Source organism: Xyrauchen texanus, chromosome 21 (genome assembly GCF_025860055.1).
Source record: "Xyrauchen texanus isolate HMW12.3.18 chromosome 21, RBS_HiC_50CHRs, whole genome shotgun sequence".
NCBI lineage: Eukaryota > Metazoa > Chordata > Actinopteri > Cypriniformes > Catostomidae > Xyrauchen > Xyrauchen texanus.
This window is the reverse complement of record NC_068296.1, coordinates 29384979-29402094: the sequence shown is the minus strand read 5'-3', so window position 1 is coordinate 29402094 and position 17116 is coordinate 29384979. Positions and strand designations below refer to the sequence as shown.

The 17116-nt window shown below is 39.1% G+C and overlaps 1 protein-coding gene across 1 annotated transcript; it reads left to right on the top strand.

The window, feature by feature from the left end:
• Positions 1-17077, top strand: LOC127661554 (KH homology domain-containing protein 4-like). Its single transcript, XM_052152312.1, has 14 exons — positions 1-188; positions 855-1110; positions 1201-1320; positions 1424-1503; positions 1573-1625; positions 4447-4625; positions 6734-6942; positions 7034-7094; positions 7209-7266; positions 7647-7861; positions 7957-8049; positions 9000-9058; positions 9528-9607; positions 16930-17077. The coding sequence occupies exons 1-14, from the start codon at positions 172-174 to the stop codon at positions 17061-17063; spliced, it is 1614 nt and encodes a 537-aa protein (XP_052008272.1). The 5' UTR covers positions 1-171; the 3' UTR covers positions 17064-17077.
• The last annotated feature ends 39 nt before the right edge of the window (positions 17078-17116 follow it).

Below are 17116 nucleotides of genomic sequence, written 5' to 3'. Positions count from 1 at the left end.
GAGACATGACTTCCGGTTGAGGCCTCAGTACGAGAGTGTTTGTAGATCGATGATCAAACTTTCAATTTAAAACTGCGGATTTTTACATTTTATGTTCATATTTTTTATTTAATGTTGACATTTTGTATTTTAATTTAAAACTTTACGCGCACGATGCTTTAACCAGTGCAGATGTCGTCACAATCACCGTGAGTGTTTGTGTTCAGGTTTCACAATTTAACTGCGCAAACTTCAGTGTGGCTCTATTATATAACCTCACAAAACAGTACAGTGGCGTTTCCATTGTATAGTGATCAGATGGTAGTACCATAATACTTAGATATATAACACGGGTTTGAGTGCTTTCCACATTCCTGTAATAGCTGTGAAACTTCGAAGAATGCTATGGCTATTTTTGAACTGTTAATAATAAACATGTTTGTGATTGTGTAGGTGATGGAGGGCATGAAGACAGACTCTATGAGTTTTAGAGTTCTGTTGATACTCCCCTCCTACAGTAAAAAACGCATGTGTGATTAGAACAGGCGGAGAGCTTCCAGTGTGCTGCTGCCTACATACATCACACACATTATATACACACAAAGACCGTTTGAAGTTATATTAGTGAGTTTATAATGGTTTGCATACGTCTTTAATGTATACTATAACCAAATCCTCGCACAAACAATATTAATATCATTACATTTAAAGTAGAACATGATATGGCTGATTTATGTGCTTTTCAAATATTAAGGTCGAGCTCACAAGTTGCAATATATATATAATAAAACAGGTATGCAAGAGATGAAAATTTGGGCCTTAAATGTAACCAAACTTGTCTAACTAGACTCATGCGATGTGGATGTTTTCTGCAGGTGTTTGAGCAGCAGGTGGGATCAGGCCAAACCCCAAGCGGGCATCCTGCAGGGCGTTGTGGCGAATGAGTCCCATGCTGCTAATATAGCACCGGTGCTGGGTGCAGCAGCTCACAGCTCCAGCTCAGTGTCCACCCTTGATGTGCAAGAGCCTCTGCAGGGTGGCGTGGAGATGGCTGCTGCGATGGCGGCGAAAATTAATGCCATGCTTATGGCTAAAGGCAAACTAAAGCCACTTCAGCCACTGCCCAGTAAAGTACTGACCATTCCACACAAAGACAACCGATGATGATGATTCACTGCCATTCTGTATGCTTACATATGTGTTTTTTGTATGTTCACGCAGGCTGTATCCACTCCTGCTGCTCCTGTCACCACTGATGAAGTCATCGTTGCTGAAGTCGACATAAATGACGTGCCGCTTAACTGCAGAGATTTGCTTACCAAAGGCAAAACTCAAGAAGAGGTGTGCGATAACACATGACATCATCAGCTGAAGTGTGACAATGAGAGTGCGTGAGATCTGTCTGTAAACGTGTGTTTAGTCACATGTTCTCATTGTGTTGTAGATTCGTCTGTTCAGCGGTGCAGTCGTTTCAACTAAAGGACTTTACATGAGTGATGCAGAGAAGAGTTGCAGTACAGCCACGTATGTATCTGTACATTAAAACCTGGGTATTTGTGTGTGTGACTTCTCTAATTCTATCTCTGTGTGTAGCGCACGGTCACTGTATCTGCATGTGCAGGGACGCAGTCAGGAGGAAGTCAACAGTAAGTACACTGTTCTGTCTGTTGTTGAGCAGCGGATGCTGTTGCTTTCGTATGTATGTATGTATGTATGTATTTATATATATATATATATATATATGTGTGTGTGTGTGTATGTATGTCACAATGGGGTTTTTATGTAACTGTAATGGATTACAGTTACCTACTTTTTGTATCCTTATTACTTAATGCCATTACAAGTAATCTGTTAGTCCCCAAACCTGTATCTATAATCAGGATACAAAAATAGGTTAGTTACATTTTCAAATAATTGGGATTACTGTCAGGATTATAAGTTTTAATTTCTGACAAAAGAAATACTGAATTTTCCAGACAAAGTGATACAGACAACTGTTTGTTTAGAGAGAGAGATGGTTTAGATGTTTGTTCTCTTCGGGTTCATTTGAGTCAGGAGCGCCTCCTACTGTTGCATGCGCAAATAACACCTGTCTCACATCAGCACTCTGCTCTCAAGGCAAACAGCTGCTTCATCGCGATGGCCACAGAAGAACATGCATTATTTTCTTGGAAATTTTGACCTTATTTGCTTGTTAAAAGAGAAAATCTAAACAATATTAAAGTTCAGTGCAATTTTGGCCTTCCAGCTGTGAAAATGCTCTCATTATCCAAGGACCTGAGGATTTGAAGGTAATAAGAGCCACACAGAAATTGCATTAACTAGGTTGCGCTAAAATGAGTTAATATTAAAATGAGTTAGCCTTGGGGCCTGGGTAGATCAGCGTGTATTGACGCTGACAACTGGTTGCTAGGGAGGGTAGTCACATGGGGTAAACTCCTCATGGTCACGATTAGTGGTTCTTGCTCTCAGTGGGTCACGTGGTAAGTTGTGCGTGAATCACGGAGAGTAGCATGAGCCTCCACATGCTGTGAGTCTCCGCGGTGTCAGGCACAATGAGCCACATGATAAAATGTGCGGATTGACCGTTTCAGAAGCGGAGGCAACTGAGACTTGTCCTCCGCCACCTGGATTGAGGTGAGTAACCGCGCCACCACGTGGACCTACTAAGTAGTGGGAATTGGTCATTTCAAATTGGGAGAAAAATGGGATAAAAAAATTTAGTAAATGAGTTGGCCTAAGTGCTCAAACAAATCTGTGGTCCTCATCATTTAGCAGGAGCTGGAATAGCTGACAATACTGACGTGATTTGTGCATCATTGATGATATGGCATAGAAATCCCCTGGTCTGCATGGCTGCAAATGCGAACTGTACTATATTAGCCATGACGTTCTGTATTGAAGCTGAAAAAAGTGCCCCTCCCCCAGGTGAACGGTACTAAAAAAACATTTTGAATATAAAAATGATACAAAAATCAACTGAAAAAAATACCCCTGGAAAACCTGCTATGACTTTCACCTCTCATGATTTTGCATCCCTGATCATTATTAACAAATTAAAATTGCATCTAGTTATGACAATAATAATGATAACGTGTGATCTACCTATTGAATACAGTGTGAATTTAATGAATAGTGCAAATTACAATTGCCTATACACACCAAGTGCTATACATGGTAGAATTACACTTTGTAGTGTTTTTGAATCTGAGGTATATGCTGTCATATTTAGTTTAATGCTAACCAAGACATACTGTATTTCAGTCCATCTGTTCTGATTATACTTGCTTTATGATACATTTTCTTTTTCTGTAGCAGACAGAGAACTCACCTGATTTCTACATTAACAGCTCATATTCTGTTTTCTTGGTAGGGTGCTGTGTCCATGTTTCTTTTCCTCAGATATAATAACAGTAATAACAGTACTCATAATTTTACTCAAACATGTTCTGTTTGCATTCAAGGCATAATTTAAAGTTTGAGATCACATACATTTTGTTTACTTTATTTACATATGTTCCCTTGCGCTGATCCAAAAGTAATGAAAAGTATTCTGAATACAATACTTTTATAGTATCGTATTTAGATTACATCACTGATTACATTTATCATTAAGTAACCAGTAGTATGTAACATATTACATAAAAAAAATTAACCCTCCTAACCCTGTGTGTGTGTGTGTATATACACACACACACACACACACACACACACACACGTATCTCTGCAGCGGCACTACATAGTTTCATTTTAATGTGGCCAGGGAGCACTGAGTTGTCAACCTTCATCTCCAGTGGATTTGGGTTGTTTCAATTTGTGGGAGAGGTGCATCTCTAAGTTTACAAAAATGAAAATGCACTCGCGATTCAGGCAATACCTGTTTTTTTTTTTTTTTTTAAAAGAGTCAATGTCAGTATTGTAATACTGATAATATCATTGTTATATTATGAAAATACATCTGCCCTAGGCCCTTATTCACAAAAAAGTATTAAACCTAAAATAGCTCCTAATGTGGAAATTTAGGAGCAACTCTTAAAAATGATTGTACTAATAAAACATTTTAAGATTATAAATAATCATCACAGTGCTTCAGAAGCGGTTAATCTTCACTCGCTCTTCAGGAACTGTGCGGCTGGTTGGATTGAGTCGGTCGGGGTTCAGTTGAATGAGATGCACAATAAAATTACCTTATTTATATAAGCACAATGCCTGTATGTCAAATAACTGCAAGTACACAATTATTTAATAATCTCTGCAGGCCTAAATAGGTATTAGTCATGCTATGTGGTGTGTGATTTGGGGCATTGAGATTTCACTGTGTGCACCAGATACCATGTGACTATTGTCAAGACAAATGTTGCATTATGCAGCTTGCAAGGACTGGAAAAATGTTTCATGTATCATGTGGTTAAGACAGGATGTTTGTGTTTAAGTGGAAGTTAACTGAAAGTTATTTTCTGTCATCAGAGGCTGTGGTGAGAATAAAGGAACTGATCTGTGAGGATGTTCGGCGCTCGTCAGATGGTCTGCAGCCTCCAGTGATGCCAACTGTACCAGTGTACCGACACTGTCCAGCAGCCACCGCATCCCTCCCCCCAAAAACCCCCACCATACCTACTCACAAACCACCCCCTCCACACTCAGGGGTATGTACCAATGTGTGTGGAGGATAATGAAGGCAGATCTGTAGAGTGCGTGATACTAATGTGTGTGTGGAGGTAAAGAAGGCAGGTCAGTTGAGTTTATGGTTTCTGCTGATACAAACCTCCTACAGTAACAACAGACAGAACAACTCCAGATCACAAACTCGCACCTGGAGTTCACTGCACCTGCTAACACATCATAAACACTTACACACTACAAGTCAAAAGTTTAGTCACTCCAACTTATCATTTATTACATTTCTACATTTTGGACAAATAGTGACAAAAATGAAAGTATGGAAATTATGTAGTGACCAAAAAAATTCCAATCTATTTTATATTTGAGTTTGTTTATCTAGATTACCGCTCTATACACGTTGAGCAAATTCAGTTGTGTGTGTCCAAACTTCTGACTGAAAGTATAAATCTCACACATGCACATTATACAGTATGAGAGTTTTTTTTAGTGACTTTCTCAGATTCATCACACTGGAGTTTCAAGGTATGTTTATTAAGCCATTTAATCTGCATTCAGGACATAATCTCTCATGATTAATGGATTCATGTCAGTTACAGTGTTTATGAAAGCAGCCGCTCTGACACTCAAGAAGATACTTGTGTGTAGGGCTCTATTCCAGTGTGTAGGGCTCTAATCTGGTTTGTAGGGCTCTATTCTGGTGTGTAGGGCTATATTATGGTATAAAGGGGTCTATTCTGGTGTGTGGGGCTATATTATGGTATGAAGGGGTCTATTCTGTTGTGTAGGGCTATATTATGGTATGAAGGGGTCTATTCTGTTGTGTAGGGCTATATTATGGTATGAAGGGGTCTATTCTGGTGTGTGGGGCTATATTATGGTATAAAGGGGTCTATTCTGGTGTGTGGGGCTATATTATGGTATGAAGGGGTCTATTCTGTTGTGTAGGGCTATATTATGGTATGAAGGGGTCTATTCTGTTGTGTAGGGCTATATTATAGTATAAAGGGGTCTATTCTGGTGTGTAGGGCTATATCCTGGTGTAAAGGGGTCTATTCTGGTGTGTAGGACTCTATTCTGTAGGGCTATAATGAGTTCTGCCGGAGAAGTGTTTAATGACCACAAAAATGTGCACACTACTGCTATACATGGAAGTATATGAATAGTCTCATGTAAACACACAAACAGTGCAATCTGTCTGGGTTAATGGTTCATCTCTCCTGGGGCTTGTACCATGAAGCCGGTTTAGGTGGCTAGCCAGTTAAGGTTTAGTTTAGTCATCCCTGGATTTTAGGTACCATGAAAGTGGATTGGATTTTACCAGTGTTCATCGCTATACTAATTTACGCTCCACATCTAACTTGCTACGTAGCTATAAATATATTTCGTAAATATAATTTTATATTTTAGGATATGTATAAAATGGCTAGTAAAATAGATTACTATACCACCTGCCTATAATTATCAATTTTACAATATTAAAAGCTCAATCACTCCACAAGGAATCTATAGAAAGGGATGAATGGCACCCAAACCCATTTTTTAATGCACTTGATATGAAGATGCGGTATTTCAATTGAAGTTCAAAATAAGTGGTGCACAAAATACATCTTTAAAAAAAGAACAAATGCTTGTTATTGCTTACCTATAATTGCATAGAGTATTCGGAGTGCTCTGTTTTTATTTTAAATAAATGGATTTAAATTCTTTGTATTTACATAAAAAGGCAAATTTCATTCTCTCTCTCCATGTTTCACACGATTGGCTTTTTTCACCAAACTTCACTCATTCATGTGCACTGGGGCATATTCATTGTGAGAACTAATCTTAAACTCAGAGTTGACAGTGAACTTAGATGAGCATTATCATGTATCAATTAAACCTGATAGGTTTTGTTTTTTCAGCTCCAGATCACTCAACTCAAGTTTTTTTTAACTAGCTTTATGGCTCAGTCCCCTGATCTGTGTTGATATCAAATGAGGCGTTTACATGAATACATACAAAAGCAAGTGACTTGCATATTTTTCCTGTCCGTCCACTGCGAGCTGATCTTGATCCTAAAGCCTGGGCGTCAGGGTGTGAGGTGTGATGTCATCGGCTGTAGTGAATGACTGTGGCATCTTATTGGTTTCAGAGTTTTGTGCACAATAAGATATTTGTAGGACTGGACCAATCGAATCCGTCCTTTAATGTGAATGAGCGTGTGGAGGGGCCGTCGGGCTCGTACCTGCAGCACATTCAGTCTGAGACGGGTGCACGTGTCTTCCTCAGAGGCAGAGGGTCAGGATACATCGAGCAGGCGTCGCGTCGGGAGTCCTTCGAACCACTCTATCTATACATCAGGTAAAGTTTCTCTGTACATACAGCCACTGATGCTCTTTCATACACCGTCTTGGTGGTGTCCCATGTGTCTGATGTAATTCATCTCTTGCAGCCATCCAAATGCTGCAGGACTCAACGCAGCGAAGAAACTGTGTGAAAGTCTACTTCAGACGGTAAGCGTGTGTGTGTACAAGTATGTGAACATGTTGAGATTAGATGCATATAATTTATCATACATTGCCTGCCATGCATCGTGAATTTCACATTGTATTTTTGTGTTTGTTCAGGTGAGGGCAGATTATGCTCGGATGACGTTGACGTATCCAGCCACTGGTTCCACTACAGGTGTGTGTTATATGTTCTTAGCTGTTCAATCTGACATGATTCCATGTGCGTGCGGGGGTGGGTGTGTGTGTGTGTGTGTGTGTGTGTGTGTGTCACTGATCAAGCACAAACAAGTTATTTTACTTCCTGAACTAGTGTGGTACTGAGTACAGGTTGCTTTCTCACTCATGCAAACCGTGCCTCAGTTCCATTTCAACTGAACTCAGTCCACCTCCTACAGGTAGTCTCGGGTTTGGCACCTCATTCTGCAAAACAGCTTTCATATTATCAATTTTTCATGCAAACTGTGCTCTGTTTGACTAAACTGCTAGTGTGAAAGCCTCCTTATTGGTCCAGACTGTCTGTTTTAGTTGAATTACATTATATGGTTTGTTTTCCAGTTTACCCGACACACGGGTACTCTGCTAATAACAGCTACAGCAGCCAGTCGTGGTTCAGTTACCCATCCAATGGTTACACAAGCACCTACCCACCGTTTCGCGCTGTCAGTGGATACTGGAACGACTCCAGTGGACTAATTGGCCAATCACAGCTGACCAGCAGCCCAGTGCAGTACCCCGTGTGCTCTCATCATCCAAACTCATTCCTGAAGCAGGTGAGAGCACATGCATACACACGCTAGCACACTGATGCACAGGTGGCTATGCCAGAATTTATAACGCTTTCAATTTAACATTCTTTGTGTATCAGGATGAGGATGCAGCGTCCGATGCCGCTGATAGTGACTCATGTCCTTCTGGCAGTCCAAAGCAACTATTTTCAGAAGAGCAGCAGAAAACGCAGGTGTGTGTGTGTGTGTGTATGTGTGTGAGATGACACAAAGTTCTACCTACACTGATCAGCCACAACATTAAAACTAACTACCTGCCTGATATTGTGTAGGTCCCCCTCGTTCCACCAATAAAGCACCAACCCGCATCTCAGAGTGGCATTCTGAGATGATTTTCTTCTCACTACAATTGTACAGAGCAGTTATCGGAGTTACCGTAGACTTTGTCAGTTCGAACCAGTCTGGCCATTCTCTGTTCATCTCTCTCATCAACAAGGCGTTTCCGTCCACAGAACTGCCACTCACTGGATGTTTTTTTGTTTTTGGCACCATTCTGAGTAAATTCTAGAGACCGTGTGTGTGAAAATCCCAGGAGATCAGCAGTTACAGAAATACTAAAACCAGCCCATCTGGCACCAACAATCATCCATGCGGTTATCTAATCAGCCAATTGTGTGGCAGCAGTGCATTGCATAAAATCAAGCAGATACGGGTCAGAAGCTTCAATTAATGTTCACATCAACTATCAGTATGGGGAAAAATTTTTGATCTGGACCATTGGTGCCTGATTGGCTGGTATAAGTATTTCTGTAACTGCTGATCACCTGGGATTGTCTCTAGAATTTACTCCGAATGGTGCCAAAAACAGTGAGTAGCAGTTCTTTGGAGAGGTTAACAGAGAATGGCCAGACTGGTTTGAACTGACAAAGTCTACATTAACTCAGATAATCGCTCTGTACAATTGTGGTAAGAATATCAGCTCGGAATGTTATTCTGAGATACAGGTTGGGGCTGTTTTGGTGGCACGAGGGGGGCCTACACAATATTAGGCATTAGGTTTTAATGTTGTGGCTGATCAATGTATGTTAAAGTATACCAAAAATAGTGTAGTACTTTAAACTCCATTTAACAAATTTGACTGTTTAAGTCATTATTAGAGACTCATGTATATGTGTGTGTTTAGAATGAGATGCCTGCAGATGTTGCAGTAAATCCAGAAGAAGGCCACAGCTGCTCTGAGAGGTGATTGATTCTTCACCTGTTTCTTCTGTTTTCAGTGATTGTTTTATGCATTATGCACATACACTTTAAATGCAGAAATAATTTGGCTAATATTTCGGAGTAAATGCTGAAGGGAATCAAACGCTGATGCTGTGTATGCATCTTTTGTGTGTGTTATTTTGTAATAGAAGTCTAGAAACCATATGAATTTTGTCTCACTGATCTGAACATTCATTAAATTAATTTATCATGTTACGGTGTTCAGTGTTGAGGCTTTATTGGGTTTAGTTAAAGTTGGGTTGGTTAAGGAGGTCAAATCAAATCTCTTTATTGTCACTCAACCATATACACAAGTGCAAATGTGGGTGAAAGTCTTTGATGCAGTTCCAAGCAACATAGCAGTCATGACAGAGATGAGCTATATACCAGTTTACCAAGCCCTGCAAAGGGTATGAGTATGAGTAACATGATGCGTTTGTTGTTTGTTCAGTACACTGATGCCTCCACCAACAGCTCCAGCCATCAGAAAGAGACCTGCAGAAGAAACCAGCAGACCCCTCATACACACAGGTGCACATACAATGTTAATTGGCATTTTCCTATTTATGGCTTTTGTTGTTAATGGGGTCATGACCTGAGGAATCAAATGTTCCTTGATCTTTTGACATATAAGTAGTCATTGTACTATAAAAACATACTGTAAGTTCCAGAACTCAAAACTTCCTCCTCCCTGCAAAAAGAGCATTTATTTAAACCAAGCTGCAAAAACGTCTCGTTTGGATTTTTTCTACATTGTGATGTCAAACAGATGAATACATCAGCACATGACACAAGACCACAACGCCTATGGGGACATTGGTGCCCATCTGGATTGTTTGTAATTGTTTGTCTATGTAAATATGCACTAGATGGATGTCTTTGACTACTTTTATGCGTTTCCGGCTATGTGCGCCGAGTTACGAACTCAACTTTTGAAAACGCATCTGTTCTGCTACATTTCAATGCTGCCTCTGGTTGGAGAACCGTGTCTCGTCCAGACGATGGAAGATTTGAGATGTCATGCTTGTGAAGACCAGCGTCTCTGCTTAAGCCTCTGTTGAAGCATCTCAACACCAGGAAATATTGACTGAAATGTAACAAAGTTCCTGATCACATGAGTGCAGGATGAAATGTGTGTGGATCATGTTTCACCGTGGATTGTATTATATGTGTTTAATATATTTCAGCATGGATCGTATGTGTATTCGGCTCAATTCAGCACAGATTGCTTGTTAACCAGTCACAATATGATAAGGAACTGTTATTGAAAGATGGGGCAGTTAAAAACGCTGTTGGAGGGAGTCTTTCTTGGAAGAACCACAACATTTTATCGTTCCCAGACTTTGCAAATTTGATGAGAAAATTGTCATTGATTCAAGGAATGCAAGAAACCCTTACATCAACGGAAGGTCGCTTTTGCACTGATGTTCCCGGCCAAATTGAGAATAGATGACCGCAAAATATTTTACATGCCCACTGTAAGCATTTTCCTTCATAAAGTCAATGAACTGAGTAAGTCATTGTGATGCAGCCGAGTGGACCTGACTCATTCACTTGTTCGTCCTAAGAATCTGAGCGCCTTTGTTTCTTTTTGTGCTGGTTTCACCTAGCGGCTGGAGTATGTTTTGTGGAGTAGCACTCCTTCGAAACAGTTTGTGGATGAATCTGCACATTATATGCTCTTATGCCTCCTATTGGTAGGAGTTTGTTTTCTGGAATATTTCTTGCAATCATTGGAGTGATTAAGGCTTTTGTTGCGCTCGTGTATCAGCCGAGTGAGCCTGACTCACTGAACGTTCACTTGACTGTCTGAGGAAATATGAGTGTATTGTCTCCATCCACGTGGAATGGGTTGGGGCACCCCATAAAAAGGAAGGTTATTTCTTAAACGTAAGAAATATGATGGTGTTTCTTCAAGAAACGCATCTTTCCCTGTAGGAAGCTGAAAGATTTGGGAAGATATGGGGTGGACATGTTTTCTTTAGTGCTGGCTCAAGTAAGAGCATGGGAGTCATCACACTGATAGGTAAACATCTACAAATTCAAATGTCTCAAACAGAGTAAAGATACATTTGGAAGAGTAATTTTTGTTTTGGCAGTAATTCAGGGGTCAAAGGTTGATTTTTGGCTAATATTTATGCACCTAACGTTGATTATCAGGACTTTATAGATCTTGAAGGGATGTTACAAGCCGCTGGCACCCCTCATGATATAATATTGTGAGGAGACTTTAATCTTTTGATGGACTCAGTCCTTGATCATAGTGAAGCAAAAGTGTTCAAGCCCCCTAGAGCAACATTGTCGCTTCACAGGATGTGTAAAAAATATTGGTCTCACAGATACTTGGAGATCTGATGGGGATTATAAATTTTTTCAACAAAGTCCATAAGATTTATTCTACAATAGATTTTTTTAATATATATATTAGGGCTGTCAATCAATTACAATTTTTAATCGAATTAATTACATGGTGTCCCGATTAATTAATTGCGATTTAATCGCATATACAAATATTTGCTGAGAAAGCCCCTCATATAACAATAATTCAATATATAAAGATTATACATATTTATATCAATATATAATTATACATAGTTATCTTTAAATATTTAAAAATTATATATATATATATATATATATTACAAATATTCAGATAATTAAAATGCATTACATTCTGGTAGCAGAAGAGTTCATCATTGATGAGATTATACAAAAAGTGACTTTAGAATAGAATGTATTGTTTACTACCATATCATTGATCATAAGTCAGTCATTGGCATACAGTTCACAGCAATCCATTACACAAGTGAATTTGTCAATCAGTTGGAGATTTATTATGAGGGCTTGTTTAAGAGCCCATCAACCTACACCTGCATCAGACATGCTTGTGTAACGTCTCGGGTGCGTCGCATCATAAACATACAATTTTTAGTTCACTGTTTCAAGTTAAATATAGTTTATTACTCAATCTTTAAACACATCTTGAGATCCCTTAGTTCGCATTTGTGCTCCTTCAAGTGTTTGGAACGCAAGAATGTTTGCGTTGTTCTTCCTGCTGAAGTGTTTTGTTCACTCTATATACTGAGTGTTGCTCATACAGCTGAAATTTCACTTACTGCCCTCTGGAGTAACCAGGTGGTACTACAAGTTTTACATTTCTCAGGAATCTTCCTTATTATGGTGCGATTAATTGTGTAAATTTTAACTCGTTATTTTTTTGTCAAATTAATCGCACTGAATTAACGCGTTAAATCGACTGCCCTAATATATATATATATATATATATATATATATATATATATATATATATATATATGTATGTTCTCCCTCATTTCATCTGTTGTGGGTTGCGCAGTTGGAAACATCTTGGTCTCAGATCACACCCTGATGAGTTTAGAGGTTTTGCCACATACAGAGAAAAAGAAATCATATAGTTGGCGCTTTACTGTATCCCTTTTGCAAAATCCTGAATTCCAACAAATGTTAAAGACTGAAATCAGTGTTTATATGGAGACCAACTGGTCTTCAGTGTCCTCTGTGGGCATGGCTTGGGAGGCATTTAAAGTGATTCTAACATTCAAAATGTTATAGTTTTATTTGAGATAATCTAAAGGTAGAATCTATTAGACCTCATTTTATATCAATAGTGGCAGTTGTAGTTAAAGTTTCAAGATAGAAATATAAATCAGCTAGTATTTATTTTTCATAAATACATTAATTTATTATTATTATTACTATTATTTAAGACTAGCACACTGACCATGGTAATGAGGAGCCTTCTGTGTAATATGTGTATAAATATGTAATATTAGGTAAAAATGGGATTATAATGGGCCCATATAAGTAAATATGCTCTTCTATTTTTAAAAAGGGGAGAGAAAACTTCCTGTAGATTTTGTTGTTGACATCAACAACAAAAATAATGTCACTTGATGCATGTCCTTGTACTGGAAAACCATGAACAAATCTATGCAACATAAAAGGAAATGCTACTCAGGATACTTTAAATACAGGTTATGTTTAATCTATGGCAGGTTGACATTTGATGTCCAATGTAAAATCTGTCCTGAAGCTAAACCAATTGAGAACCACTGAGTTAAAGGGACAGACAGGAGCAATCTGGCTGTTCTGTCGTGCACCTAAAGTATATATAGTATATACATGCTATGCTAACATTTAAACTAATAAGCTTTAGTTATATAACATGTTATAGTTACATGCTATTTTTTATCATGTTTATAATTCTGTTTATTATAATTCTGTTAGCTTTCTTATTTTTTCTATTTATTTTAAAAAGGGAGACTTTTTGTTTACACATATGTACCAAGAGTGGACGACGCATCATTCTTAAAAGTGTAACACATACTTCAGTAAAATAAATGGTTTCAATTATAATAAAGTGTTTGCTCAAAAATAAATTAACACTTCTGTTTTCACTAATAATAGTAATTGTGTAATACCGTATACCGTGATACCATGATATTTTCTGAGACAGTTATCATACCTTGATACCATTGCAACCCTAGACTCCGATTGTGGCCATCTCACTTGATGCTGAAAAGGTGTTTGATATGGTGGAATGGGATTGTCTTTTTAAGATTTAGGAAATATATGGGTTTGGGAATACTTTTATTGGAAGTTACTTTATAGACACCCGGTAGCATCGGTACAAACAAATGGATTAATTTCAGATTATTTTACTCTGGATAAGGGCACCCGGCAGCGTTGTTTTTCCCCATTATTGTTCTGTCTTGCCCTGGAACCATTAGCAGCCATAAGGAGGATGATTTTCCAGGGGTGGTGGTGGGAGGTATGGTGCATATGCTTCTGCTTTACGCAGATTATATTTTGTTCCTCCTTCACAGAATTATTAATACCTTTTCTGAAGTTCTCAGTATACAGAGTCAATTGGTCTAAATCTGAAGCTTTGGCTCTGACTTCATACTGCCTAGTAAAGGCCTTCCAGTCGGGCGCCTACCAGTGGCCCAAACAGGGCATAAAGTATTTGGCCATTTTATTCCCAGCAAATTTGTGTGATTTTAGTTCATTTTGGCCCATTAATAAAAAGGTTCTCGAGCGACGTGGGCAGGTGGGCTTCATTACATTTATCGATGATTGGGAAGGTTAATGTTATTATGAATTATATTCCAAAATTCAACTACTTGCTACAGTCACTCACAATAGATGTCCCCCGCTCTTATTTCAAGCAATTTGAGAGCATAGCGTCCTTCATTTGGAATGGTAAATTTCCCAGATTACATTTTAGTAAGCTGCATAGGCCGATTGAAAAAGGTGGGCTAGGCCTACCCAAGATTTCGTTTTATTATTATACATTCTGTCTCAGACATTTGGCTCATAGGTTGATTCCACCTGAGAGAGCCCCTCCCTGGTTTTGTATTGAACAGGAAGTTCTTACCCCTATTTCGCCATTGCAATGCCTTTCTATTAAACTAACCGGAGAAATTTAATTACAGCCCGTTATCTCGCATTTACACTCGGTATGGACAAAAGTGTCTGGTGTGTTTAATTCTGACATTAATATAAATGTTGCCTCGAGTTTATGGCTTAACCCCAAATTATGTATTAAGTTATAAATGAAGTCCCCTCTCTGCTGGTCAGAGTGGATTGAGTGGGAGGTTAATACACTCTGTGAACTATATGCAGAGGTGGGTAGAGTAGCCAATAACTGTACTCAAGTACAATTACTTCAAAAACATAAATACTCAAGTAGAAGTAAAAGTACTAACATAAATAATTACTTGAGTAAGAAAGTATCCAATTAAAAGAGTACTCAAGTAGTGAGAAACTTGTTACTTTCACAAATGACATAGAAGACGTTTACTCTCCTATATTCCATTACATAATACACATTGAACATGTACTACACTATTATTATTAATGGAAATTCTGTCATCATTCACCATCATGTTGTTCCAAACCCATATGATTTTCTTCCATGCAACACAATATGGAGATATTAGACAGAATGTTTGCCTGAGTCACTATTTACTTTCAGTGAATTGTTTTATTATAGGTACAGTGCATCCGGAAAGTATTCCCAGCACTTCGCTTTTTCCGCATTTTGTTATGTTACAGCCTTATTCCAAAATGGATTAAATTCGTTATTTTCCTCAAAATTCTACAAAGAATACCCCATAATGACAACGTGAAAGAAGTTTGTTTGAAGTCTTTGCAAATTAATTAAAATGAAAAAAATCACATGTACATAAGTATTCGCAGCCTTTGCCATGACACTCAAAATTGAGCTCAGGTGCATCCTGTTTCCACTGATCATCCTTGAGATGTTTCTACAACTTGATTGGAGTCCACCTGTGGTAAATTCATACATGATTTGGAAAGGCACACACCTGTCTATATAAGGTCATACAGTTAACAGTGCATGTCAGAGCACAAACCAAGCCATGAAGTCCAAGGAATTGTCTGTAGACCTCCGAGACAGGATTGTATCGAGGCACAGATCTGGGGAAGGGTACAGAAAAATGCCTGCAGCATTGAAGGTCCAAATGAGCAGAGTGGCCTCCATTATCCATAAATGGAAGAAGTTTGGAACCACCGGGACTCTTCCTAGAGCTGGCCGCCCGGCCAAACTGAGCGATCGAGTGAGAAGGGCCTTAGTCAGGGAGGTGACCAAGAACCTGATGGTCACTCTGACAGAGCTCCAGCATTTCTCTGTGGAGAGAGAAGAAACTTCCAGAAGAACAACCATCTCTGCAGCACTCCACCAATCAGGCCTGTATGGTAGAGTCTGAAGCCACTCATCAGTAAAAGGCACATGACAGTCCATCTGGAGTTTGCCAAAACGCACCTGAAGGCATCTCAAACCATGAGAAACAAAATTCTCTGGTCTGATGAAACAAAGATTGAACTATTTGGCCTGAATGGCAAGCGTCATGTCTGGAGGAAACCAGGCACCGCTCATCACCTGGCTAATACCATCCCTACAGTGAAGCATGGTGGTGGCAGCATCATGCTGTGGGGATGTTTTTCAGCAGCAGGAACTGGGAGACTAGTCAGGATCGAGGGAAAGATGAATGCAGCAATGTACAGAGACATCCTTGATGAAAACCTGATCCAGAGCGCTCTGGACCTCAGACTGGGGTGAAGGTTCATCTTCCAACAGGACAATGACCCCAAGCACACAGCCAAGATAACAAAGGAGTGGCTACGGGACAACTCTGTGAATGTCCTTGAGTGGCCCAGCCAGAGCCCAGACTTGAACCCGATTGAACATCTCTGGAGAGATCTGAAAATGGCTGTGCACCGACGCTCCCCATCCAACCTGATGGATCTTGAGAGGTCCTGCAAAGAAGAATGGGTGAAACTGCCCAAAAATAGGTGTGCCAAGCTTGTAGCATTCATACACAAAAAGACTTGAGACTGTAATTGGTGTCAAAGGTGCTTCAACAAAGTATTGAGCAAAGCGTGTGAATACTTATGTACATGCAGTTTTTTTTTTTTTATAAATTATAAAAAATATATTTTTTGAAAAAGATTTAAAAAAAACTTTAATGTTGTCATTATGGGGTATTGTTGGTAGAATCTTTAGGAAAATAATGAATTAATACATTTTGGAATAAGGCTGTAACAACAATATGTGGAAAAAGTGACGTGCTGTGATAAATGTTAAATCCAGAGGAACTGATAATTTTGCAGTGGAGATTTTTTCCAGAGCTATATAAAGAATATGTCATGACCCCTTTAAATTTACTAACCCCTAACACTAACCTCCGTTTGAGATGTGAAACATTTAATGTCTTTCTGATGCTGCTGCAGCATAATTTGTTGTTGTACCAATGATGTACTGATTGACATGAAAACACTGATCTTTGCAGCTGAGGAGAACATGGTCAAGAAGATAAAGCTTCCAGAAGTTTCCGGCAGCTCCTCTGGACTCGTTCCGTACGGAGGAGATTCATCAGATGAGGAGGAGGAGCGCACACGCTTCGCCAATAAGAACACGCTCTAAACACACGCACACGTTAATCAAACATTCATGCACACACTTGCATACATCAGCAC

Excerpts from the sequence above, each read along its gene's own strand:
- LOC127661554 (XM_052152312.1), top strand. Across the intron at positions 1,321-1,423 it reads AAGGCAAAACTCAAGAAGAG|ATTCGTCTGTTCAGCGGTGC; the intron begins GTGTGCGATAAC and ends ATTGTGTTGTAG. Across the intron at positions 7,095-7,208 it reads GTGAAAGTCTACTTCAGACG|GTGAGGGCAGATTATGCTCG; the intron begins GTAAGCGTGTGT and ends GTGTTTGTTCAG.